Below are 26,795 nucleotides of genomic sequence, written 5' to 3'. Positions count from 1 at the left end.
TTTTTTCCCGAACGCCATCACTCTGCTAAACAAATAATTCCCTCAACAGTGTCAAACTATTCACTAAGTCTGCATTACTAGTAATCTTCTCATCGTTCCTATCACCCATCTCCTCCCACTTATGACTGTATGCTGTATCCTTACGATTTATATTGTTTCCTAGTATGATTTGATTGCTTATTTGTACCCTATGACTATCATTAAGCGTTGTACCTTGACGGATATATCTTTTCTTTTTATGTACACTGAGAGCATATGCACCAAAGACAAATTCCTTGTGTGTCCAATCACACTTGTCCAATGAAGAATTCTATTTTACTTTTGATTAGGTGAAAGCTGCGGGAACTTTTAGAGTCGGCTTTCACCAGTTTGTGCCAATATGATGTATCCAATAAAACTGTTCTTTGAGGAACTTGCCTGCCTCAGAGTTCTCATTTCTATAGGTGTATTACTTGGAACGCTGACATCTACATTCCACGTTATCCTATATTCCACATATATAACCATTCCGCTTGTATTTTCTTCCATTGGCAACCGTTTTGCACCTTGAGGCTCACCTCATCTGTACTGGCTATTCGATGGGCCAGTTCCTTTAGATTTCTCATCATGCGCTCATCTCGAAAATCGTATGGAAACGTCTCCGTCCATTCTGCTAAGAGCTGCAGGATTTTGGGGGCAATTTTCCTTAACCGGCTCTGGAGAGAAAGATTAAGGGAAAGAGATAGACAAATTGATTACTAAGATGACTGCGGGGGAGGGGGGAATCTCCTTTTAAGTTGGGCAGAATATAGGTTTTCATTTATTACATGCCAAGCTATGTGGCATGACGACGTTAAGGGAGGTTTGGCAAATGAAAGAAAAAGACAGATTCCACCCTTCTATTTAGTACAAAAAATAATAATAATAATAATCCAAATTTAAACCACCCTCCTTCCAAAGAAATGATTTCCTAACCTCTGCATGAACATTTACCCTGAGGTAAATTATTTATTTATTTATAGGTAAATGTATATATTAGATTCACAAGAGTGAACTTCTTGAGGGGAAAAAGGGAGGGGAAACTTATACATTCAACTAGCCAGCATCATAAACACTGAGCCTCAACGTATTTGGAATTCAGATTCTCTCCTTTGGGGGGAGTCTAAGTTTCTATTCCAGGGGTGTCAAACTCAAGGCTCAAAGGCCGGATCCGGCCCGCACAATGCTTAGATCTGGTCTGGGAGGTTGTCCTGGAAACAGAGAAGGACCAGCCCGCGGTGCCTCTGCTAGTGAAAATGAGCTCGGGAGGGCGGGTTGCAGGAGGCCGTTGCAGCTGAAAACGGAGCTTGTGCAGCCCTCCCGAGCTCCGTTTTTGCTGGCAGAGGGTTGCAGGAAGCCGCTGTAGCCGAAAACGGAGCTCGGGAGCCTGCTTTCGCTGGTAGAAAGTGCCCTCAACACGAGTGATGTCCAGCTGGCCACACTCCCCTGCCCCCCCACCCCCCAATGTCAAACACAACCCTGATGTGGCCCTCAATGAAATCGAGTTTGACACCCCTGTTCTATCCTGTCTTTCTCCTCTGTATTCAAACATTGGTATAGGTTCTCCCGCTTGAGCAGGGGGCTGGACTAGAAGACCTCCAAGGTCCCTTCCAGCTCTATTCTATTCTGTTGTATTCTATGGCACAGGCCTAAAATCCAACGACTCAGTCGGCCACTTACTTGATCAGTTGCAGAATCCGCTCGCCTCTGCTGCTCGGTGCAGAGATGGCAGACTTTTGCCATTAATTCATAAGGGTGTACAAAAAGCCGAGAGCTCAGCAAAAAAGTGAAGATGTATGTTCTCTGTAAGCGAGAGATAGAGAGAGAGAGAGAGAGAGAGAGAGAGAGAGAGAGAGAGAGAGAGAGAGAGAGAGAGAGAGAGAGAGAGAGAGAGAGAGAGAAATAAAGCCCACTGCTTATTGGTTCAGCTACCGTGCTGCAGAGGTGTTAAAATTTAATTGTACGAAGTGCTCCTCTCTGCAGAACCTGCTTAGAATACATCACATCCTGATTGAAAATGGGGCAGTTACTCAGCTATATGACAATCCTTATATAGAGTTGGGTGGACAGATTGGACACTGATTTCTAACTAAGCCCATGGCTCTATTGCAGAAAAGGGCAACGATATACTCTTTGCAACCTGTGGATATCAACTCCCAGAATTCCCGAGCCAGCATGGCTGACAAATTCTACATTCAATACATTTGTTTAACAGGCTTCATTTTATCATGGAGTGAACTGGCACAACCCTGCTTGCAACTTTCCAACGTGGAATTTCTGTTGCTTTCAGGTCATCAATAAGTCAAATCACAGGATGGAAAATTCCACCAGGCTTCCAGAGTTTGACCAACCCCGCATGAGCTAGCCAGAATGTTTTTTATTCACTTTATTCTATGCTTCCATGGGTGAGCGTGAATCAGCTTTATAAGGCAACAGGAGCGTTTTGAAAATAATGTAACCTATTTAATATTGCATATACTTATCGCAGCAAGACTAACATTTGCTCAAAAATGGAAGTGTAAAGAAATACCCTCAGAAGAAGAAGTAATACACATAATTTACAGCTGTGGATGGAGATGGAGAGACTTACGTTAGAACTCAAAGACAAAAGTGAATCAAAATACTATGAAGTCGGGAATAAATTTTATAATTGGTTAGATAAGAGAAAGAATGCCAAAAACAAGGGATAACGAATGTCTGGAAATGTATATATCAATGTATATTAATATATTAATGTATATTGAACTTGTGAATGTAATATTGGGTTTATTAAATACATGCATAGTTGGTTAGGAAGTAAAATACTATATACTTGATATATAATGAAGTAGGAGATATGTAAATTTGTATATAGAGCAAGGAATAGATTACTTATTAACTTGATTTTGATGTAAATGTTAGAAACCAGAGACGTTGCGCAATGTCCATTGTTTTACTTTTAAAACTAATAAAATAATAATAAAAAAGGAGTGTTTTGAAAATATTGTGCAACTTATTTGAGTAATTAAACCTCAGTGGAATCAAGCACATCATTTTCACCTTAAGGAAACCTAAGCCCATCGTTCAGCACGTTCCTGAGGACCTGCTGTTCAGATCAAAGGCAAATTAAGAGATGAGTATCTACTTGTGATTGATACCAGGCTGTGAGTAAGTACCGCAGCTGTCTAGTACAAGCTAGTACACAAAGCATGAGTCAGCAATAAGTATCCGCATCTGTTGGGAACCTTACTTCACTGAAGTATGGCACCTGCAACCTCCAGAGAAATAATTCAAGAAATGGGCCAAATCACAACAGATTGTTAAATTTCACATACTTGCACGGTTTTGAATCATATCTGATTCTGGGCTCCATTACAGTCATACGTCAATGACTATCTGCACCAGGGGTGGGTTCTACTTACCTTTACTACTGGTTCGCAATGGGAACGCGTGTGTGTGCTTGCTTGTGCATGTGCCTTGCTTCTGTGTATGCGCAGATTGCTTCTAATGACGTCAGAGCCTCCCGCCAGTTTTACTACCGGTTCTATAGAACCGGTCTGAACCGGGGGCAACCCACCACTGATCTGCACCCCATGGTACATATTTCCTATTGAAAACTAAGAGAAGACACACTGCATCTTATGCAGCGGTGGGCTTCAAGTTATGTTACTACCGGTTCACCCCCCCTTGCGTGCGCGCTCGCTTTGTGTCCGCCCCCCCGGTTCGCACACGCGCCTACCTTCCACACATGCGCCCGGCCTCAAAAACGTGCCTAAATAGGATGGCATAGAGCTGGAGTTGGGGTGGAGGGGGGTGGGGGGGCCACCGCAATTTGTTACCAGTTCGGGTGAACCGATACGAACCGGCTGAATACCACCTCTGATCTTATGTTTATTAGAGTCTAGCACAAAGAAAAAAAATTTATCTACCTCTTTCAAGCCCTTCTGGTATGCCATATGATTTGTGGGAAGAGGAAGGGGCTTGTGTTAAACTGAAAAAGAGGCATAAGCTGCATATAGTCAGCTCATATATAATTGATGTTATTAGGATAACCGTATTTTTCGGAGTATAAGATGCACCTTAGTTTTTGGGGAGGAAAATAAGAAAAAAGCTGATTGGCAGGTGGATCGGCCTCCCGGAATACCCCCAATCAACTGTTCCCAGAGGTGAATTTTAGCAACAGGTTCCTTGGTTGTGAGCTCTGTGCTTTGCTTTTTTCTGCTTTTTTTCCTGCCTCTGAAAGCCTCCGAAAGCCTCCGAAACAGCTTCAGAAAAAAAGCCTCTGAAGCTCTGTTTGGGGGCTTCTTTTCTGAAGCTCTGTTTGGGGGCTTTTTTTCTGAAGCTTCGTTTCTGATGTTTTTTTCAGCCTCTGAAACCTCCATTTGAGAAGCTGGGTAGGGCTACATTCGAGTATAAAACGCACCCAGATTTTCACCTACTTTTTTGAGGGTGCGTTTTATTTTCCCTCTTTTGAGGGAAAAAGGTGCATCTTATACTCTGAAAAATACGGTAATCCATGATTTAGACTCATGAAAACCTGGGAAACTGCACCTTTTGAAGAATTCAAGCTATGGATTTTTAAAAAAAAAACTATTTTAGAAATGGTTTGCAATGAATTTCCTAGCACCACCCAATTTTAGGACAAGAAAGCAGCTGTATTGTCACCAGAATTACTTTGCAATAATTTCTGTGTGTGTAAGAAAGACGTGACGGATGGAATGCATGAATTCCAAAGCAAAGCAGACCAAACAGGCGGAAGAATTTGCGCTGGAAGATTTCAGTTTTTGAAGCATATGGAATGAAGATTTCTGAGAAGACACAACAACAGTTGTTTCTCAAAACACGAAGCGATTCTCATAACAAGAGATGGTTTTGATATGAACTAAGAACTCAAATGGAATAATACCAAGTTGGCACTGATTAGATCTGGTTTGAAATTAGCAAAATAGAAGAGCCTGGGTGGCGCAGGGGACTAAAGTGCTGTTAAGTAGAACTTAGCTACCAGCTGCCTGCAATTACTGCAAGTTCAAATCTCACCAGGCTCAAGGTTGACTCAGCCTTCCATCCTTCCGAGGTAGGTAAAATGAGGACCCGGAATGTGGGGGCAATAAGCTGACTTTGTATAAAAAGAACACCGCTTAGGGGTGGCCGAAAGCCCTACTAAGCAGGTATATACAAAAGTATGAAGGCTATTGCTTAACACATTGTAAGCCGCCCTGAGTCTCTGGAGAAGGGTGGCATATAAATCGAACCAATAAATAAATAAATAAATACATACATACATACATACATACATACATAAAATAGACAATTTTATAGTACTTTGAAGCCATCACCCAAAATGAGAAGATGTCTCAATTCTTCTGAAACTTAAAACTAGCCTGGTGAGGTAGACTTTGCATTGGAAAAATGCGATACTAATTCTAAAGCTGCATTTCTATTTATCTGTCCAGTTCTGTGATTTACATAGCTGACTTTGGCTGAATGTAAAAACTCCATGGGGCCAACTCTGCTTATTACGTAGATGGGAGACCTCATGATCACGGTTGCGTTTTAGTAAAAAAAAAAAAAAGTAACCATTTGTGTATTTTGCCAAGAAAATGGCATGAGCCTGGTGGCGCAGCTGACTAATAGCCTGTTATTATCATCCAGCTGCCTGCAATTACTGCTAATTCGAATCTCCCCAGGCTCAAGGTTGACTCAGCCTTCCATCCTTTCTAAGGTAGGTAAATTGAGGACCCAGTTTGTGGGGGCAATAAGCTGACTTTGTATAAATATACAAAAGTATGACGGCTATTGCTTAACGCATTGTAAGGCGCCCTGAGTCTCCGGAGAAGGGCGGCATATAAATCAAATTTAAAATAAATAAATAAATAAAAAGAATGTGTACCTGTATATCCCTGAGGACTGAGCTCAGCTTGAGAGCAACTTCAATAAGTGAGGTGGTGGGAGGATCAACCATTTTCTCCATCTCAAGTGGAAATCATGCCCCTCTCTTCACTAAGACTAGGGGTGTCAAACTCAAGGCCTGGGGGCTGGATCCGGCCTGCAGGGTACTTAGATCTGGCCCGCGGGGCCGTCCTGGAAATAGCGACGGACCAGCCTGTGATGCTTCTGCCAGCAAAGATGGAGCTCCATTTTCACTGGCAGAGGGTTGCAAGAGGCTGTACCAGCCAAAAACAGAGCTTACGCAGCCCTCCCGAGCTTCGTTTTTCCTGGCTGAGTGTTGCCGGAAGCCGTCACAGTCGAAAACAGAGCTCGGGAGTCTGCTTTCACTGGCAGAGCACTTGGGCCACCACAGGTGCCTCCCGAGACGAGTGACATTGAGCTGGCCACACCCACACCGGCCACCGGAGGTCAAACACAACCCTGATGCGGCCCTCAATGAAATGAAGTTTGACACCCCTGTCTAAGACAGTGGCTCCCAATCTTTTGGGCACCAGGGACCGGTTACATGGAGAAATGATTTTCCGTGAACCAGAGGGGGGCATTGTTTTGCGTGCCGCCTGCATCCCACAGATGGGGCTTCACTTGTTTGCGTGGCCCAGTTTCTGGCATGCCGTGGATTGGTGCCAATCCACAGACCTGGGGTTGGGAACCCCTGCTCTAAGAGACAAGAGAACAAGAGGCATTGATTCTGCATTCCAATCCGGATCAGGAAAAATTATCTTAGGATAGAGAAGTGCAACCTGCTTGTCCTTTTCATCTTCCCAGCCCCTAAGATCGTTTACTCCTTGAGGGACAAAAAGAGGAAAATACTTCTTTGCAAAGACGCCCAGCTGCTTCTGAGCTGCCCAAGAGAAAGATCAAAGAGACCATCTCTGCATCTGCTTTGAGATCTTCAATGCCGAACATCCATGTCCGTAGTGCACATAGCAGCCCTGACAAAAATAGCTCTCGACCAAGTGATGTGGAGAAAAAGAGAGATGCAATCCAGGCACAACAACAACTCTTTGTGATCGTTTCTTGAGAGCCAGAGTTAGGTTGCCGCCTGGCTGGAAAACTCTCAAGGTGTAAGGAAAGGGGCATAGGGGAGATGAAGTTACCACATCATGATACCATGGCTCATTTTTAGAGATGCTCAAAGCAGCTATGTCAGGAAAAAAAATAAAACTTTTGATTTTGGGTTTTGCTGATTTAGATAGGTTTGTTGTTACAGAAGTGGCTAGTACATATTGTCATCCAAAAGTAAAAAGTTGAGGTTTTATGTTAGTACCTTATTCTACTGCCTACCAAAGGAGTCGGAAGCAGGGGTTCGGGAGAACCTCTAGCTAAGATTCTGTGCAGTTCAGAGAACCCCCAAATCCCACTCTTGGCTGGCCCCGTCCCACCCACTCCTCCCCTCCCAGGAGTCCCCATGCGGCCCGTTTTGGATGCAGGTAAGTGCAGGGCGTGCACAGAGGCTCAGGGAGGGTGAAAAACGGGCCTACCAGAAGTTCCGGAAGGCCTCTAGAGGGCCTCCGGAGCCTGGGGAGGCTGTTTTCGCCCTTCTGGAGGCTCAAGGAAAGCCTCCAGAGCCCGGGGAGGGCAAAAACACCCCTCCCCCGCTGTGGTGCAGGAGACCGACTAGGCCACGCCCACCATGGCCCCATCCACCCAGCAACTGGACAGAGAACCCCTTGCTAAAATTTTTGAAGCCCATCCCTGGTCGAAGCCCACCCACATGTCTACAGAGTTTCTCAGTCATTCGGGTCCTGGTTGTCCCAAAGGTGCTTTTTCAAAAGGCAACTGGCCTCTCTCGGTTTTTCCTTGAAGACGTTTCGCTTCTCATCCAAGAAGCTTCTTCAGTTCTGACAGAACTTCTGTCAGAACTGAAGAAGCTTCTTGGATGAGAAGCGAAACGTCTTCAAGGAAAAACCAAGGAAGTCCAGTTTGAATAAGCACCTTCGGGATACCTTACCCTACGCTTTTCTCTCTTCCCCTTTTCCTCCCTTATTTTTCCCTTATCTTCATTTTTCTTTGTACTTCCGTATTTTATATTTTGATAAAACTAATAAAATACATCGTGGAAATAAAAGAGGAAAAGAAAAAGGAAAAGAAATACACTCTGAAACTGGAGCTGGCAAGGCCTTCTCTCTTAATTGTTCTCTCTAATGCAAATGCCTTATGGCCCCTTGCCATGCCCTTCCACTTTTGACACAGCAGGGTGAGCGGATTTAATTTGCAAACGGAGAAGACTTACATCTGGGTAGTAATCGAGAGTGGGCACCAAGTGCTGGATGAGAGCTTCCAAAGATCCTGACAGCAAGTTGTTGTCATGGTAATACAGTCCTTCACAGCTGTCCTCTTTGGACTGGAACAGGTATCGGCTGTAGCCACTGCTGTCAAACATGGCTGCGAAAGGAGGCGTCTGGGGCATACTTTCCTGAGGAAAAACAGCCACAAGAAAACATTAGAGTCAGTTGGATGGTTTAAGGCTGTTGTCACAGTTTAGCAGCCCAACTCTTTTATGGCTGAGAAGCCAGGAGACTTGGCCAACATGTGGGTCCTAAATGAATAAGGTCAAAGAACTATAGAGGTAGTCCTTGACTTACAATCAGTGGTGGGCTGCAACCGGTTTAACAATGGTTCTGTGAGCACGCGTGTGCGCGCACCTAATGCGCTTGTGCGCAGAGTTCAAAATACAACAATTTGAAGTTCAACTGCTTACCTTCTAAGGCAGCCCGATAAGTAGAACAGTGGAGGTGTGGAAATCAGCTATGCCGTGCGATCAGCTGAGCCAGAAAGAAGGAAATATACGACAGGATAGAGCAGAAGCAAGTGGGTGAGGCCAGCTGATAGTTGGAACTACCGGTTAGCGCGAACCGGTCTGAACCGGCAGCAGCCCACCACTGCTTATAATCATTCGTTTAGTGATCCAATACCACCGAAAAAAGTGACTTATGATCAATTTTTATATTTATGAGTGTTGAAGCATCCCCATGGTCACATGATCAAAATTTGGGGGGGCATGTATTTATGGCAATTGCCCTGTCCTGGAGACAAATTCCTTGTGTCTCTAAATCACACTTGGCCAAATAACATATTCTAAGCTCTAAAATTCTAATAGGATCACCATTGGTGACCTTCCCCAGCGGACCTCTGACAAGCAAAGTCAATGGGAGGAACCAGACTCGTTGAACAATTGCATGATTCACTTAACAACTGAAGTGATTTGCTGAACTGTGACCAAAAGGTCGTAAAATGGGGCAAAACTCACTTAACAACTGTTGTGGTTTGCAAGAGAAATGTTGGGCTCATCAGCGGTCATAGGTCGAGGACTGTATTATGAATTATGGTCTAGATCTGTAAGATTGCAGTTGTCGTTGTTAAATCTAACCCTAACCCTAGCATCCTGGACATAAACTGTTTCAACTCCTACCCTCAAAATGATGCTATAGAGCACTGCACACCAGAACAACCAGACACAAGGACAGTTTTTTCCCGAACACCATCACTCTGCTAAACAAATCATTCCCTCAACACTGTCAAACTAGTTACTAAGTCTGCATTACTATTAGTCTTCTCATCGTTCCTATCACCCATCTCCTCCCACTTATGACTGTATGACTGTAACCTTGTTGCTGGTATCCTTACGATTTATATTGACTGTTTTCCTATGACTATCATTAAGTGTTGTACCTTATGATTCTTGACGAATGTATCTTTTCTTTTATGTACACCGAGAGCGTATGCACCAAAGACAAATTCCCTGTGTGTCCAATCACACTTGGGCAATAAAGAATTCTATTCTATTCTTCTTCAGCTTGATTACATGCCATCAACTTGTCAAACACAATAAAAATCATTTGGCTTTTAAAGATCCAACAAACCATCCAGCCAATAGTTCTTTGAGATCTTGATCTGTAAATTAACTAATTTTTTATATCATCAGGTTTCTCCAGGAATGGTAAATTTGGATAAACTAACGTTACGCTGGATTAACTATTTTTATCAGCTCTCAAAGGAATCTTGAATAGAGCCATTGCTCCTTGCTTAAATCATATTGCATAAGTGATGATGATCTGAATTGTACCTAAATTTTTAGGTCAGCGTTAAGCTTTTTGAGGGATTATGTTACATTCTGAAAAAAAAAAACCTCAAGCAGTTTCTTTCAACTACGTACGTGGCTTTGCAAAGTTCAACTCGCAATTCAAAAGGATTTGTGCAAAACAACCCAAGTTTGAAATGCCCTCTTCAAAACACCTTCCAAGCAGCAGAAACAAATTGTTTTGCCTTCCGAACAGCTGTTTTGCTCTCAAAAGAGAGTATTTCAAAACCAAAACAGTTGCAGTACATTAAAGTCAATTGCAAATCGAGTCAAATCACAGCTATATGAGAGAAGTTGTGCAAACTGTATTTATATAGTGTTATGTTGCAGGTATCCCATTGCGAGAACATATCCCCATATTTTGGAAAACCAAGTTTTTCTTGAAGCACCAGCTCACGTAACTAAAACTACAAGCTGCGTGTAGCGAAGGAAATATTCTGAAGATGTGCAATATTATCAAGGAACCTCAGCAGTGCTAATCCTCTGTTGTAAACAGTAAATAAAATTTGAGCGCTTGGCACATTTTTGTTCAAGAGCAGCATAATGGAGCTCTTGTTAGCATCTCAGAACAAACATTGTTTCTCTTTCCATACATTCTTGAAATTTCCTCCCATCCTGACCGTAATAAAAATGATATTATTGTTCCTAGCAAAATACCACAGTTCAAAGCAGCCAACGACATGGCCTGGTTAGAACTTGGTTAATAAATGTAGGGTCTCTCGAGTCAAGGTCAACTCCTAGGGCAGGGGTCTGCAACCTTAAACACTCACAGAGCCATTTGGACCCATTTCCTAGAAAAAAAAACACCGGGAGCCACAAAACCTGGGTGGGCGTGGCCACCTTGATGTCACTCACTTCCACTGGTCACATGACCACCCCCCAGCCACGCCTACCCAGCCGGTCATTAGGGCAGAGAACCAGTTGTTAAAAAACATCGGGAACCACAAAATCCTTTTGACATATCTCTCTCTCCCCTCCATCCCTCCATCCCTCTCTCCCTTACTCTCTGTATCTCTCTCTCTCTATTTCGGCCCTGGCCACTTCTCCATCCCCCACCGGTGCCCTTACCTTCTCAGGCCAGGCGAGGAGTGACTGGGAGGGGAGGGCGAGGGGCGGAGCCAGCCAATGGTGGGATCACCTGACAGGGAGCCCTAGCAGAGGGCCCAAAGAGCCACATGCGGCTCCAGAGCCGCAGGTTGCTGACCCCTGTCCTAGGGACAACACAGTCACGACTACTGTGCAGAGTGCTTTTGCAACCATACAGGTCAGGGGTGGTATTCACTTACCTTCGCTACCGGTTCCCAAATGTGAACATGTGCAGAGCCTTTCGCGCATGCACAGAGCATCAAAAACAGGACGTGATGACGTCCAGGCGGGTGGGTGGAGCCTCCTGCAGCCGCCGCTACCAGTTCGCCCGAACCGGATAGAACCAGCTGAATACCACTACTGATACAGATGGTCTTCAATTTACGACCACATTTGGAATCGCAATTTTGGTTGTAAGTCATTACAATTGTAAGTTAAGATACAACGTGACCAGACCAGACCAGCAGCAAAGCTGCTTTATTGCTCAGGCCTATCTATGCATAGGAATCTATCTACTCAACTAAAGATTAGCACTATTTTGGCGTTAGATAAGGGCCAATGGAATTCAAGAGGGGTTGGACTTAGTCTGTTTGAGGCTACGTAGAGATTGTAGGCCGATTCCTCTTTTGACTCCTCCCCCAGCTCTGCCGCTCCTTTTCCTACAGTAGAGGTGTCAAACTGGTGGCCCGCGGGCCGGATGCATCACACAAAGGTCATGCCCACCCCAGCTCCGCAAAGGGGGAAAACATCACAATATGTCACATGACAGCAACATGACGCCGCGAGTTTGACACCCGTGTCCACAACTGGCAAAATCAGGGGCACAAATAATTTTAGGGGAAAAGAGGGCAACCTCCCCCCCCCAAAACTGGTTGCAAGTCCTTTTTAATCCAAATTTCCCCAGTCTGGTGCCCCCCCCAGGTGTGTTACATTTCAACTCCCATTTTCCCTAGCCTATCACCAAAACACTGATTTTCTCCGCAAATCTACATGCAAGCTTGCACACTCTCAAAGACTCGGCACAACTCATGACCTCCTACTCATCTTACATGGCCGTGTCACAGCCATGCAGCAGAAAGAATGAATCAGCAATCCATCAGGAGCTTCTTCAAACATTTCAAACATCAGAGACTGCTCACTTACCTCTAGGCTGATTGGTTAAAATGCCATATATAGGCATTTAAGATCAAATCAATAAATCAGACAGGTCTCTATGTAAAGCAAGAGTGTCCAACCTTGGCAACTTTAAGACTTATGGACTTCAACTCTCGAGAATTCTCCAGCCGGCCATGAATTCTGGGAGTTGAAATCCACGAGTCTTAAAGTTGCCAAGGTTGGACATCCCTGATGTCCTCAATCAGAATAAACCTGGAAGGGACCTGGGAGGTTTCTAGTCCAGCCCCCTTCTCAGGCAGGAGATCCTATACAATTTTAGACAAATAGCTGTCCAATCTCTTAAAAACCTCCAGTGATGAAGCACCCACAACTTCTGATTAATTGTTCTCACTGTTAGGAAGTTTCTCCTTAATTCCACGTGGCTTCTCTCCTTGATTAGTTTCCATCCATTGTTTCTTGTCCTGCCCTCAGGTGCTTTGGAAAATAGGTTGACCCCTTTTTCTTTGTGGCAGTCCCTCAAAACTGGAATACTGCTATCATGTCATCCCTACTCCTTCTTTCCTAGACTAACAATATCCAGTTCCTGCAACTGTTCTTTATGCATTTTAGTCTCCAGCCCTTTAATCATCTTAGTTGCTCTTCTCTGCACTTTTTTTTCCAAAGTCTTAACATCTTTTTTGTAATGTGGTGACCAAAACTGGAAGCAGTATTCCAAGTGTGGTCTTACTAAAGATTTATAAAACGGTACTGATACTTTTTTTTTTTATTTGATTTATATGCCGCCCTTCTCCGGAGACTCAGGGCGGCTTACAGTGCGTTAAGCAATAGCCTTCATACTTTTGTATATTTATACAAAGTCAGCTTATTGCCCCTACAAACTGGGTCCTCATTTAACCTACCTTAGAAAGGATGGAAGGCTGAGTCAACCTTGAGCCTGGTAAGATTCGAACCTGCAGAAATTGCAGGCAGCTGTTAATAACAGGGTGCATTAAACCACTGTACTACCAAGGCTACTTCACGCGATTTTGATTCTAAGGACCAGGGAAACAAAATCCAGACTGAAGTCCAAAGTTTGAAACTAGGATCTGGGCCTCCTTCATCCCAACAGGAAGGTATGAACCCAAGACTTTTCACCTGGAGTTCACAGCATTCGGACAACAGCTCAATGTCACAGCATTACAGAGCCCCAGCTGAGTCCTTTGCCATAAGGGAGACCTCTGGGCTCCAAAAATAAGACCATCCTAACTACGCTCCCCAATTATAGGTAGTTCTTGATTTAGGACCACAAGCAATCATTTAAACTGCTAGTCAAAACGGTTGTTAAGTGAGTCGTGTCATTTTGCCACGGTTGCTAAGCAAATGCTGCAGTTATTAAATGAATCTGACTACCACCCAATTGATTTTTCCTTGCCAGAAGCCGGCTGGGAAGGTTGCAAACGGGAGTCACATGACTGTGGGATGCTGCCACCCTTGTAAATACATGCCAGTTGCCAAGGATCTGAATTTTGACCACGCAACTCTGGCGACGCAGCGATGCTCGTAAGGGCGAGGACTAGTTGAAAATCCCATTTCTCAGGGCCGTTGTAATTCGAGCAATCACTAAGTGAATGTGTTGTAGCCTGTCAGCTGCCAGCCCCTCCAGCAGCCAGATCAGAGGAGGAGGAGGTGTGGGAATCAGGGCCAGCATCAGGGCAATCTGGGAGCTCTGAGGGGGAAGAGGGAATGGAGCTAGCAGAGAGAGAGAGAGAGACAGAGGCGGAGCCTGGGCCGTCCGTCAGCTCTCAGATGGAGAGTCAACAGCCCCCAGGTCTGGAGGTGGCTGATGAGGAGGAGGAGGAACAGCTGGGTCCAGTGCCTGATGCGTGGATTCGCAGAAGGCAGAGGAGAGGAGAGCAGTGGAAATCTGTGGGCCGATCCTCGGGACAGAAGAGCCACCGCTGCTAGCGAAGCCCCACCCTAGCTCTGGGGATAAAAGGCAGGGGGCGGAGATGAATAGGTGTGGCAAACTATTCTTCTCCCTGCCGGACAAACTTGTTAGCCTGCGTTGAGAGAGAAACTTTTTGCCGGGGCTGCTGGTGCTCCTAATAAAGGAATCCTTGATTTAAAATACAGAGGGTTTGCCGTGTTTGGGGAGCTGGGTCAGAACATAATGGGTATACAAGTCGAGGACCACCTGTCCCTGATCCTTCCCAAAGTTTTTATTATTATTATTATTATTATTATTATTATTATTATTATTATTATTATTATTATTATTATATTATTATTATTATTATTATTGGTTCGATTTATATGCCGCCTTTCTCCGGAGACTCAGGGCGGCTTACAATGCGTTAAGCAACAGCCTTCATACTTTTGTATATACCTGCTTAGTAGGGCTTTCGGCCCACCCTAAGCGGTGTTCTTTTTTATACAAAGTCAGCTTATTGCCCCCACAATCCGGGTCCTCATTTTATCTACCTCAGAAGGATGGAAGGCTGAGTCAACCTTGAGCCTGGTGAGATTTGAACTTGCAGTAATTGCAGGCAGCTGGCAGCTAAGTGCTACTTAACAGCACTTTAGTCCACTGCGCCACCAAGTTTTCTAGCTACACACACAAACCTGGGTTGTAACCTTTCTCTAAGCCAGGGGTCTGCAACCTTAAATACTCAAAGAGCCATTTGGATCCGTTCCCCACAGAAAAGAAAACACCGGGAGCCACAAAACCTGGGGGGGCTCGATGTCACTCATTTCCACCAGTCACATGACGCCCCCCTAGCCACACCTACCCACCCGGTCATTAGGGCAGAGAACCCGTAGTTAAAAAACACCGGGAACCACAAAATCCTTTTGACATCTCTCTCTCCCCTCTCTCCCTTCCTTCCTCCCTCCCTCCCTCTGTATTTCTCTATGTCTCTCTCTCTCTCACCCTCTCTCTGTGTCTCCCTGTCTCTGCCCTGGCCGCTTCTCCATCCCCCACCGTCACCCTTACCTTCTCAGGTGACTGGGAGGGGAGTGCGAGGGGTGGGGCCAGCCAGTGGTGGGATCACCTGACAGGGAGCCACAGCAGAGGGCCCAAAGAGCCGCATGTGGCTCCAGAGCCGCAGGTTGCTGACCCCTGCTCTAAGCACATACGGGGAAGCACATGTACCCCCTTATCCCTGGCACAGTTGCCGCTCTCCCAATTAACCAGAAACAATCTCCAAATGGCAAGCCTCATTTGCGCAGACCAGCTGCTGGCAAACTGCACACCCAGGCGCCCATGAAGAGCCTGAATATGTGTCCCATCCCTCCCCTTCCCTCCTAGCCATTATGCCATATTCCTTCTCCTTACGGCGACCAGCCACGAGGTGAAAGGTGAAAGAAAGCTTTTCCGAGCATAAATGAAACCAAGGAAAGACAGGCTGGGAAAACACCTGATTTTTTTTTTTTTTTTGAAAAGCCAGAGCTAATGGGGCAGCCTACAGAGAAATCTGCTTCCCCCCCCACCATTTTTTTTTTTTGCCTCCATCTGTCCACTCAGTGGCACACAAAGCATTTGCAGTAGGACTAGAGAAGCTATTAAGTTATTAGCCAGATTCCTAGGGACATTTTCAACCCCCCCCCCCCCAAAAAAGGGAAAACACAGCTTTGCACAAAGAATTCAAAAAAAAGCTGTCTTGCTTCTGGCAGCAGGTTCAGAACAAAGCAAGCTTTCAAAGGCCCCCATCTCCCACCCCCAAGGATTACAGCCAGCAAACAATAAGAGAAAGCAAAACTTGCTGCATAGGGAATAGAGGACACGCGGAGGGGAGCCTTCCCACCCTGTGGGGACCCCCCCCTCTTCCTCTCCCTTCTGCTAATCCCTCTTTTCAAAATGCCAAAGGAGATTTGCATCAAAATAAGGGAGGGCAGCAGGCAAAAGATCTTTGAAAAAGTCACATTCATCCCTGGGAGCAGCTGTTCAACTGGGGGGATTGGATTCTTCCCAGCGCAAAATAGGTCAGGAGGGGGCCCTGAAGGAAAGGCTTCCACGTGCCTGTAACAGAAGAAGGAGAGCCTTGGGGAGGGGGGGGTCATGCAACAAATCTAGGACCCTTCAAAGAAAGAAGCTGGAAGGAACCAGTCTGAGAATGCTTCCGTAGGAAAAGATACTTAAAAGAAATTTTTAAAAAAAGAGAGAGGGAGAGGGAGAGAAAGGAGGAGGAAGAGGTAACGTAGACACTAATAGAGGAGAATTTTTGCAGGTCAGGGGGTGAATCGTGCGGTCCTTGCGGCGCTCTCTGAGCTTGGTTCTTTGCCTGCGGGCATTTCATTACCCAACCAGGTAACATCGTCAGGTGTAAGGGAGTGTGGAGTTTCTTCCCCAAACAGTAGCTTGGCCTGCCTGTGTTGGTGGGAGTGTGGGTTTTCTCTTTGATTAGAGTATTGGTTGTGTTAGGACATGGTTATTTGTCTAACTAGTTGGTCAGGCAATATATAAACCAACAATGTATGTTTGCAGTCAGAAAGGTATTATATTGCTTTAAGACTGTATTGCATCATCCTGTATCCTGATTGGCTAAGCTCTGTAGCCAATGTACTTAAGGGAAGTCTGAATCATGGCTTGTGTGGATACTACACCATTTTATTTGCTTATATGCTGTAACTCTCTACCTGATCTCTCTGCATGATCACTGTTTGATCATAGCTACATGTTGCTTTCTACTATTTATTGAATGTTTTATATTGAACTTGTTCCTGTTTTGAAACTCAAGAAGAACTGTTTTAATGTGTATGACTACAACTGGTAAGAAGACTTTGTACTTGAAATATCCCTGGATTGATCTTTTAACTTTCATCTTATCTGTGTATGACTTGGATTGTTTTGGACTTTGCTTTATTTTTTCTAAAAGTAAAAGACTACAACAACTCAGCGTGTTTGTATGTTAACTGTTATTGTTCACAACTACTCCCAGTCACTTTTCATGCCTTTACTCAAAGGGTACTCTGCTTAATAACCCACAACATCGGTTATGAGCCAAGAATATCCTTAACAGGTTGTTGTTTTGTTTTGTTTTGTTTTTTGCTTGATTGTTTGTCTGGTATTAATCCCTGCTTATCTGGGCCTAGGCTACTGGAGAGGTTGTGTTCTGGGCTTTTGGTTTCCTTCTTAGCTTTTTATTGTCTCTGATGATGTTACTTAGTTGTGTAATGAAACCTCTGGAAGAACACCACCAAGCGCAGAGCGCGCCAAGGACCCCGCGATTTGGAAATCGATCAATTCATAGGCATGGGATGCAGTCTCTTTCACGAAAAATTTTGCCATACTTTCTCATTCTAACTCTTACACAGATAGCCCCCTGTTCTTTATGATACTTTTCAACTGTCCAAGAATGTGAGTTCTCTATCAGGTATACTGGAGATTAAAAGGGGAAACAAACCACGATAAAAACAGTCCTGGATAAGCCCAGCCAAGGGTGAAAATAATGCCATGTACAAAATCAAAGGAAAACCCTCCGCAAGTCAAACAGGTAGAGATCTAAAGATGCTAAAAGCCTTCCTTGAAATGGTTAAGTGTGGTCCCCAAGAGCTTCGCACCCATCTATCCCCATGGCAACGGATGCAAACCTTCCCCTGCCCCTTAAGATGACTTGGCCAGGGGTGAAATCCAGCAGGTTCTGACAGGTTCTGGAGAACCGGTAGCGGACATTTTGAGGAGTTCGGAGAACCGGCAAATGCCACCTCTGGCTGGCCCGAGAGTGGGGTGGGAATGGAGATTTTGCAATATCCTTCCCCCAGGAGGGAATGGGGATTTTGCAGTATCCTTCCCCTGGAGTGGGGAGGGAATGGAGATTTTGAAGTATCCTTCCCACCAAGCCACACCCACCAAGCCACCCCATGTCCACCAAGCCACGCCCACAGAATTGGTAGTAAAAAAATTTGGATTTCAGCACTGGACTTGGCCTTGCCTACCAGAAACCACATCTTCCAAACAACGGTTAAGTGATGGCATTAAATGATGGTGGCCTATATGGTTGGATGTATGAACCAACCCATAGGTGAATTCACGTATCATCCGAGCCAAATATTCTATGCTGTGACTTAAGCATTCCATCCCAAACCAGTTGTTAATACAGGTAGTCCTTGACTTATGACCCCAATTGAGCCCAAAATTTATGCTGTTAAGTGAGAGATTTGTTAAGTGAGTTTTGCCCCGTTTTGCAACTTTTCTTAACGCATTTGTTAAGCGAATCTCTGCAGCTGTTGAATTAGTTAACACGGCTGTTAGGTGAAGCTGGCTTCCCCATTGAATTCGCTTGTCGGAAGGTTGCCGAAGGGGATCCCATGACCTTGGGACACAGCAAACCGTCATCAATATGAGTCAATTTCATTAAGTGTTGTACCTTATGATTCTTGATGAACGTATCTTTTCTTTTATGTGCACTGAGAGTGTATGCACCAAGACAAATTCCTTGTGTGTCCAATCACACTTGGCCAATAAAAAATTCTATTCTATTCTATTCTATTCTATTCTATTCTATTCTATTCTATTCTATTCTATTCTATTCTATTCCATATTTTCTATTCTATTCTATTCTATTCTATTCTATTCTATTCTATTCTATTCTATTCTATTCTATTCTATTTCTATTCTATTCTATTCTATTCTATTCTTATTCCATTCCATTTTTCTATTCTATTCTATTCTATTCTATTCTATTCTATTCTATTCTATTCTATTCTATTCTATTCTAATTCTAATTCTAATTCTATTCTATTCAATGGTCAAGCATCTGAATTTTATTCATGTGACCCTGGGGATGTTGCAACGGTCGTAAGTGTGATAAATGGTCATAATCCACTTTTCTCAGTGCCGTTGTAACTCCGAGGGGTCACTAAACAAACTGCTGAAAGCCGAGGACTACCTGTAGAATGTCTTAGGGTTTCTTCAGTGATTATGGGGTATCTCGTTTATTCACCATGGTTGGTTACTAAGAGGATTGCGCTATGTTTCATTTGAAGCGCTTAGCGCATTGTAAGCCGCCCTGAGTCTCCGGAGAAGGGCGGCATATAAATCATTTAAAAAAAAAAAAGAAAAAAAATAGACCAATGCTTCTCAGCCTTGGTGACTTTACGATGGGTGGACTTAAAAAACGCCCAGAATTCCTGAGCTAGCCATCCTGGTTCGGGAATACTGGGAGTTGAAATCCACAGGTCGTTCAGTTGCTATAATTCATAATCATCGTAAGTTTATTTGTCAAGCATATATAAGATAACAGGTAAAAGTATAAACATAATTTGAATACATGAAAAGAGTAAGAGTAAAAAGGAATATTAGGACAGGGACAATAGGCACGCTGGTGCACTTATGCACGCCCCTTACAGACCTCTTAGGAATGGGGTGAGGTCAACAGCAGACAGTCTAAGGTTAAAGTTTTGGGGGTTTGGGGAAGAAACTACAGTGTCAGGTAGTGCATTCCAGGCATTGACTCCTGTGCTACTCCTGTGCTAAAAGGACTTACATGCAGTGCTATCATTCTCCAAAAACCCTGGAAAAATTCAGCCAGCTATTTATTTTGTTACCAAGGAAAGCTCAGGTGATTTATGGACTGAATTAATTGGAAAGGCATACACAGTAGATCTGAGAATGGTCAAAGCCGAGCAAAGCATGCCCTAATTCCGTTTGGTGCGTAGCATCTGAGGCCGGTGTCTTACCAAGTCATTATTTACGACCGAGCAGCTGGCAAGGAAGCCGTTTCAAAACAATAGCCCATCTTGAAGAGAAGGCACAAGCTTCACATCTGCATTTTCTGCCTATTATCTCTATTCAGATCCCAGATGTTGACTTTATTTGGTTCCAAAGTGGAAAGATTTCTACGTGGTTGAGAATTCAAGGTACCCTAAACAGCAGCTTGTTTTAACTAGTCTCCATAGCAGTGGTGAAATTCAGCTGGCTCTATCCGGATCGTGCGATCCGGTAGTTGCCAGTGGCAGGAGGCTCCGCCCACCCGCCCGGACCTCATCACGTCCCATTTTCGACCCTCGGCATGTGCGCAGAAGGCTCTGTGCATGCATGGAGGAGGCGCGCATGCTCACATTTGTGAATTGGTAGGGAAGGTAAATGAATACCACCCCTGCTCCATAGTAGATAATATTTGCAGCTCAGGATTGAACTGATGATGTTGCCTAGTTTGGTAATAAAACGTCTGCAAGAAAACCACCAAGTTTTTTTTTTTTTTTTATTAATTTGATTTATATGCCGCCCTTCTCCGGAGACTCAGGATGTGCTCAGCAATAGCCTTCATCCTTTTTGTATATTTATACAAAGTCATCTTATTGCCCCCACAACTGGGTCCTCAATTTACCTACCTTAGAAAGGATGGAAGGCTGAGTCAACCTTGAGCCTGGCGAGATTCGAACCTGCAGTAATTGCAGGCAGCTGGTCTTAATAACAGGGTGCTTTAGACCACTATACTACCAAGGACCCCCCAGTTAAACTAGCCTGTTGACTAAAGTTTTCCGTATTTATACAAGATACTAAACCAAACAAATCAAGCTCTATTCTGCCATGTATGAATCCAGCTTGTGCATCTAAACAGAAGTAAATCCCCCCCCCCAAATGAAAGAGAACGCTTCCAAAGAACTGAGTACAGTTTACAGAGCACATCAGCTGAATGATAAGAGTGGTGTGGTGTGGTGGCCTAGAAGTGGAGCTCTCGCCTCACAATTAGGAGGCTGTGAGTTTGATCCTAGGTAGAGGCAGATATTTCTCTCTCCGGGCACACTGAAAAATGTATCTGCTGAACAAAACTCTGCACTGGAGACAGGAAGGGCATCCGGCCATTAAAACACTTTGCTTGCTCCATTCAGTTGCCCAGACTCCACCCCGCAAGGGATTATGGGGTCGTTAAATGAAGATGATGATGATTAGCTGAATGATGAGATAATGTTTTATTGTCCTTTTTTTTTTTTGTGAACCCACTGGCACACATTAAATGCTCTGTAAGGAATGAACAGAGACGATAAGCCACACGTTCTGTTTTTATAGAATTCAATCTCTCCACTAATTTGCAACTACTACTAATCAAAGCTACTTAAACTCAGGTTTGTTTTTCAAAAGTCTGCCTCAGAGAGGCCTGATTCACATGAAATCTTACCCTACAACCAGAAGATGAGCAATTCATGCTAATTCAACTCAAAATAAAGCCAAAAAAAAAACAAAAAAAAAACCAGTTCATTCTTAGCTTGGCATTATATTAGCTTGGCTATTAAATTATAAAAAATAAATAAAAATAAATTAGTTGGGAAGAATGTCACTGCTCCCATCACTAATTAAATGATCGAACGTGGCCAGATTTTAAAGGTTCTCATTGTTAGGATATGGTTTGAGCCTAACAAGTTGTCCAGGCAATATATGTGTTCTGTGACTTTAATATGAATATGTATTGTGTGACTTTAAAGTTTTCCTGCTGATTCATTGTAATGCTGAGTCATGCTGTAATTAGATAATCACTAGTTGTGCACGTATTTAAGAAAGGTACTGTAATGTATTCAGTTGATATGCTACCATAGTGTGTGGAGTTGCTACCATTGTGCTATCATCGTTGGATGGATCTGCTACCATCGTGGTTTGTTACCAGAGTGAGTTTGTTATTCTAACCAACTACTGTTTGTGTGATAAGATTTTTGTATCACTGGACTGATTTAACTGGCAAAGACTTGGATTTGTTTAAAGACTATGAGATTGTTTTTTCACTATAAAGTAAACTTTTGATAAATCAGTTTACACATCTCTTATTAATTGCTCTCAGCAACGTTTCTCTGTGCTCTACACTCTGCTGGTTGGTAACACAACAACAATAACCTTAACACTCATTAAGAATGGGAGAGGTAGATTTCTAAGCGCCTACTTCTTTAAAAAAAAAATTAAATGTTGATTTTTTAAGTCGGAGAACTACCCTGTTTCCCCGCAAATAAGACCCAACCGGAAAATAAATCCTAGCATGATTTTTCAGGATGCTCATAATATAAGCCCTATCCCCCAAAATAAGCCCCCGTTAAAGTTGTCAGCTAGATAAATGCATTTAGTACTGTATTTCCCACAAAATAAGACCTAACCAGAAAATAAACCCTAATAAGTCCTAATTCGGAGCAAATTAGGAGCAAAAATTAATATAAGACCTGGTCTTATTTTTGGGGAAACAATATTTTATAGATCAGGAGCCCCGGGTCCCCAAACTTTTGGGCACCAGGGACCGATTCCGTGAGAAGTTTTTCTGTCGACTGGAGGGGACATGGTTTCACGGGCTGTCTGCATCCCACGGATGGGGCTTTGCTTGTTTGCGTGGACCGGTTTCTGGCATGCCGTGGCTCGGTGCCAGTCCACAGACTGGGGTTTGGGGACCCCTGCTACAGATTTCTTGCTGGACAACGTATAGGCTGCTGAGCTCTCCTCATCCCCGTTAATTCTGTCTTTTAAAAAAACAGTCTCAACGAAATATTTTTAAGATGGAGTGAAACCTTAGAAGCAATCCAGTTGAAATTTTGCAGGATTAGTGGCAGCCTCTAAGGGGTTTGCCATCCCTATCGTTTTCACCCCATTCTGCCCCCCCCCACAAAAATGAAACCCTTGGAAGCATTCTGACATATTCCTTTTAGAGCTTATTGTTGAATTTTCCATTAAACTGGATCAATTCAACTCTAATCCTATCACCTCTGAATAGCCGAATTGACACAAATCCTAGCTGACTTGCACAATGCTAGTGATCCCTCTTGCCTTCTGGCAGGACCTGGCAATACTAGTAGGCATGTGGTTGTTATGTAAGTGGGGAGCACCCCGTGTCAGAGAAAAGCACCAAAAGTCCTAAAGGAAGAGACCCTGGAGCAGGAAGCAGTATTCGCTTGCAAAAAAGAAAGTGGCAGTTTCAATTTTTGGCTATGTTCGCTCCTTGCGAAGGTAAAACTTCTGTTTTTTTAAATAAAATAGGAAAACAAGGATGAAAATGCAAACATTGCATCATGTAAATCAGGAGTCTCCAAATTTGGCAACTTTTAAGGATTTGTAGACGTCAACTCCCAGAATTCCTCAGCTAGTGGGGAATTCTGGGAGTTGAAGTCCACAAGTCTTAAAAGTTGCCAAGTTTGGAGACCTCTGTTGTAAACAATCAAAAACTCTCAAATATACTTGCTCTGGGTACCCACAGCCATGACTCTACAGCAGTGATGGCTAACCTTTTTGCCATCGCGTGCCAGGAGGGAGGGGGGGTTGCGTGCGCATGTGCTCACACCATAATTCTATGTGCCCCCTCCCCCAGTTCTCAACACGTGATGGATTGGTAGGCCCATTTTTCTCTCTCACCTGGCTCCAGAGCCTCTCTATGAGTCTGGGGAGGGCGAAAACGGCCTTTCCCACCCCCCTGGAGGCCCTCCGGTGGCCAGAAATAGCCCGTTTCCCAACTTCCAGTTGGACAAGAAGTGACATTTTTGCTGTCCCAGCCTCCAGAGACTCCTAGAGTGGCGAGAGAGAAAAACATGCCTTCCCCACCACCCTCTAGGCCCTCCGGAGGCAGGAAACAGCCTGTTTCCCTACTTCTGGTGGGCCCAGAAGGCCCGAAAATCAGCTGGCCAGTGCGCATGAGCTGAGCTCGCGTGCCCACTGATATGGCTACGTGTGCCGCCTGTGGCACGCGTGCCATAGGATCGCCATCACAGCTCTACAGGGTTTAGTGAATCTGTATCCTCAAGATATTTCTGTAGGCTAGTGAAAAACAATGTAAAATGAATTTCCAGCTGCACTAAGATAGCGTGAAGATACATGGAGTTTAGGAATGAGAGAAACAAAATCTACCAAGTTTATTATCTAATTTATATCCCACCTTTATTATTTTGATAAATAACTCAAGGCCACGAACATACTTAATACACTCCTTCCTCTTCCTCCTCCATGTAGTCCTTGACTTACAACAGTTCGATTAGTGATCGATCCAAGTTACAACCACACTGAAAAAAAAGTGACTTACGACCGTTTTTCCCGCTTACAACTGTTGTAACATCCCCTGGATCATGTGATCAAAATTCAGACGCTTGTCAACTGACTCATATTTATGACGGTTGTAGTGTTCCGGGAGTGATGTGATTCCCCTTTTGTGAGCTTCTGACAAGCAACGTCAACGGGGAAGCGAGATTCACTTAACAACCTTGTGGCTAACTTTCAAACTGCAGTGATTCACTTAAACCACCGTGGCAGGAAAGGTTATAAAATGAGGCCACATTCACTTAACAATGGTCTCTCTTAGCAATAGAAATTTTGGGCTCAATTATGGTCAAAAGTCAAGGAGTGACCTGCGCTCCTTCCTTCTCCTATTCTAGAGTTCCATGTTCAGTGAAATCTCTTCTGATTAAAGGGAAAAGTTCCCCTCGCACATATGTGCTAGTCGTTCCCGACTCTAGGGGGCGGTGCTCATCTCCGTTTCAAAGCCGAAAAGCCAGCGCTGTCCGAAGACATCTCTGTGGTCATGTGGCCAGCATGACTAATCGCCAAAAGGGCACGGAACGCTGTTACCTTCCCACCAAAGGTGGTCCCTATTTTTCTACTTGCATTTTTTACATGCTTTCGAACTGCTAGGTTGACAGAAGCGGGGACAAGTAACGGGAGCTCACCCCGTTACGCGGCACTAGGGATTTGAACCGCTGAACTGCCGACCTTTCAATCAACAAGCTCAGATTCTTAACCACTGAGCCACCGCGTCCCCTTCCGATTACACCAATGCTAATCCCTTCCAGTGGAACTTGGCACAAAAGGAAGGGGTGGAATGAAGGAAAAAGAATTAACTACATCGAGTCTCTTCAGCTGCTGGATTATTTCAACTATCTGCCAGCAATTCTCATGTTGCACAGAAGGTGGAACTCTAGACAGTAAACTCTCGGCTCAAAGCTTCAGCCTTGCAAGCAAGTCACGCTTATAAAATCAACAGATTTAAAGGAAGGTGTTGTTGCATGGGCACCAAAGAAACACAGAAAGGAAAACAAGCGATTGTGCTCTCTGTTTAAGAAAAAGATGCCTATGCTGTCGGCGGAGAAATGATTTTTTTTCCAAGATGAGTAAGAGCCTTAACTTTTAACCTCCTTATTCAGCCCCGTTCCCAAGATGCACACCCACACGTTTCAAGGGGTCGGTCTTGGAAAACAAAATTCCTCGCGCCACGCACAGAACTGAGTCACTCTCGCAAAAATGATTTTTTTTGTCTGACTATTTTTATACTGAGTGGCAACCCCTAGCCCTCTGTCCATTTCGATATTTAAAACTCACAAATTCAAAATTCTCCCCGACTGCAATCTAACAATAACACAGAGCGGCAACGCAGACATTTTCATTATTTCATTATCTGCCAGGAACAGATCTTTCCTTCCTACTATAAATCTCTCTATAAACTGGCAGCTTCCTTCTCCAGCGCAAATCCAATCCAGATCAGCCAAGGGTACCATTCTATTATAAAATAGAACGAGACCCAAGATGCTTTTGTCTTATCTAACGACCAAAAAGGCGCAAGACTGCAAGGCAGGAGAAAATGAAAGAAATCAGGCCTGTCAACTCTCAATGAAAAATTGCCTCTTCCAAGCGTCTCTCTCTCTCTCTCTCTCCCCCACATCCTCTGCCCCAACCATGTCACAACCGAACATACCACGTTGCCACTCAACCTGTGCCCGAGATACACAACCTGACCTAAATCCATCAAACTATTATCAGCTGGACTGTGGAGTTTTGCTCTCTTTTGAAACCATTTTCTGATTTTTCAGTTGTTGTTTTTTTCACCCGCTGAAAACATGGATTTTTGCACAATTCACCGTGCCCTGGGATAGGAGTGTCATCTCATTTTGAGAGCCTGACAAAGATGGTTGTGTAAGTACTGCTGGAAAAAACAAACTGTTTTTTTATCTATTCTGCAGTAGTTTGACAGTGTCAGTGTCACTGCGTTTTTGTATTTACCAGATGAGCTCTTATTTTTGAACTTTCAGATTTACCGTAGCTTGCCAAGTTCTTATCTCTAAGCTCACTGCGCATGTCTACATTCTTTCACTTTTTTCTAACCTTCTTTGTTCTCCGGCCAGGAGAGGTCTGGCCGGGAAAGCTTTGCCAAGATGTAGTTAATTAGCTAGTGAGATGTTTTATTTTCTTTATAACAAATAAATGAGTTTTTCTTAGAAAATATATCTTCGGGTTTATTTTCTTAAAGTATGCTTCAAGGGAAAAGCCTCAATCCACTTCTCTAAATCAAGGTGCAATTACCCAAAAGCAGAATACGATATTCTAGGGCAGGGATGGCTAACCTTTATGTTATTGCGTGCCGAATGGCGCCTATAATGCAATGCATGTGCAACACACACACCCGCACGCCCTACGCATGCACACACGACTCCCCCGCGCCCCCCGTGTCCCGCACGTGACTCCCCACCCCATGTTGGACCTAGTAGGCCTCCCTGCAGCCTCCTGTGACCAAAAAGGGCCATGGGGGGGGTGCTGTGCCCCCCATGCTCCCCTCCACCCCGCGTATGTGACCCCCAACCCCCACATGCATGTGTGACCCTCCGTGCATGTGTGCATCTCCCGCATGCGCCCCGCCCAGTG

General features: G+C 44.2%; 1 protein-coding gene across 1 annotated transcript in view; it reads right to left on the bottom strand.

Moving 5' to 3' along the window:
- RASGEF1B (RasGEF domain family member 1B) overlaps positions 1–26,795 on the bottom strand; it is a 60,440-nt gene that overhangs the window by 23,524 nt on the left and 10,121 nt on the right. The window contains exons 2-4 of the mRNA XM_070948205.1: positions 8,180–8,362; positions 1,699–1,821; positions 558–695 (exon numbers count right to left, since the gene is read on the bottom strand). Of these exons, the coding sequence (XP_070804306.1) occupies positions 558–695; positions 1,699–1,821; positions 8,180–8,356 (438 nt within the window). The 5' untranslated portion in view covers positions 8,357–8,362. The remainder of the gene's footprint in view (positions 1–557; positions 696–1,698; positions 1,822–8,179; positions 8,363–26,795) is intronic.

Source organism: Pituophis catenifer, unplaced genomic scaffold (assembly GCF_029215685.1).
Source record: "Pituophis catenifer annectens isolate HBS135680 unplaced genomic scaffold, rPitCat1.0.hap2 SCAF_8, whole genome shotgun sequence".
NCBI lineage: Eukaryota > Metazoa > Chordata > Lepidosauria > Squamata > Colubridae > Pituophis > Pituophis catenifer.
This window is presented reverse-complemented; position numbering and strand designations above follow the sequence as displayed.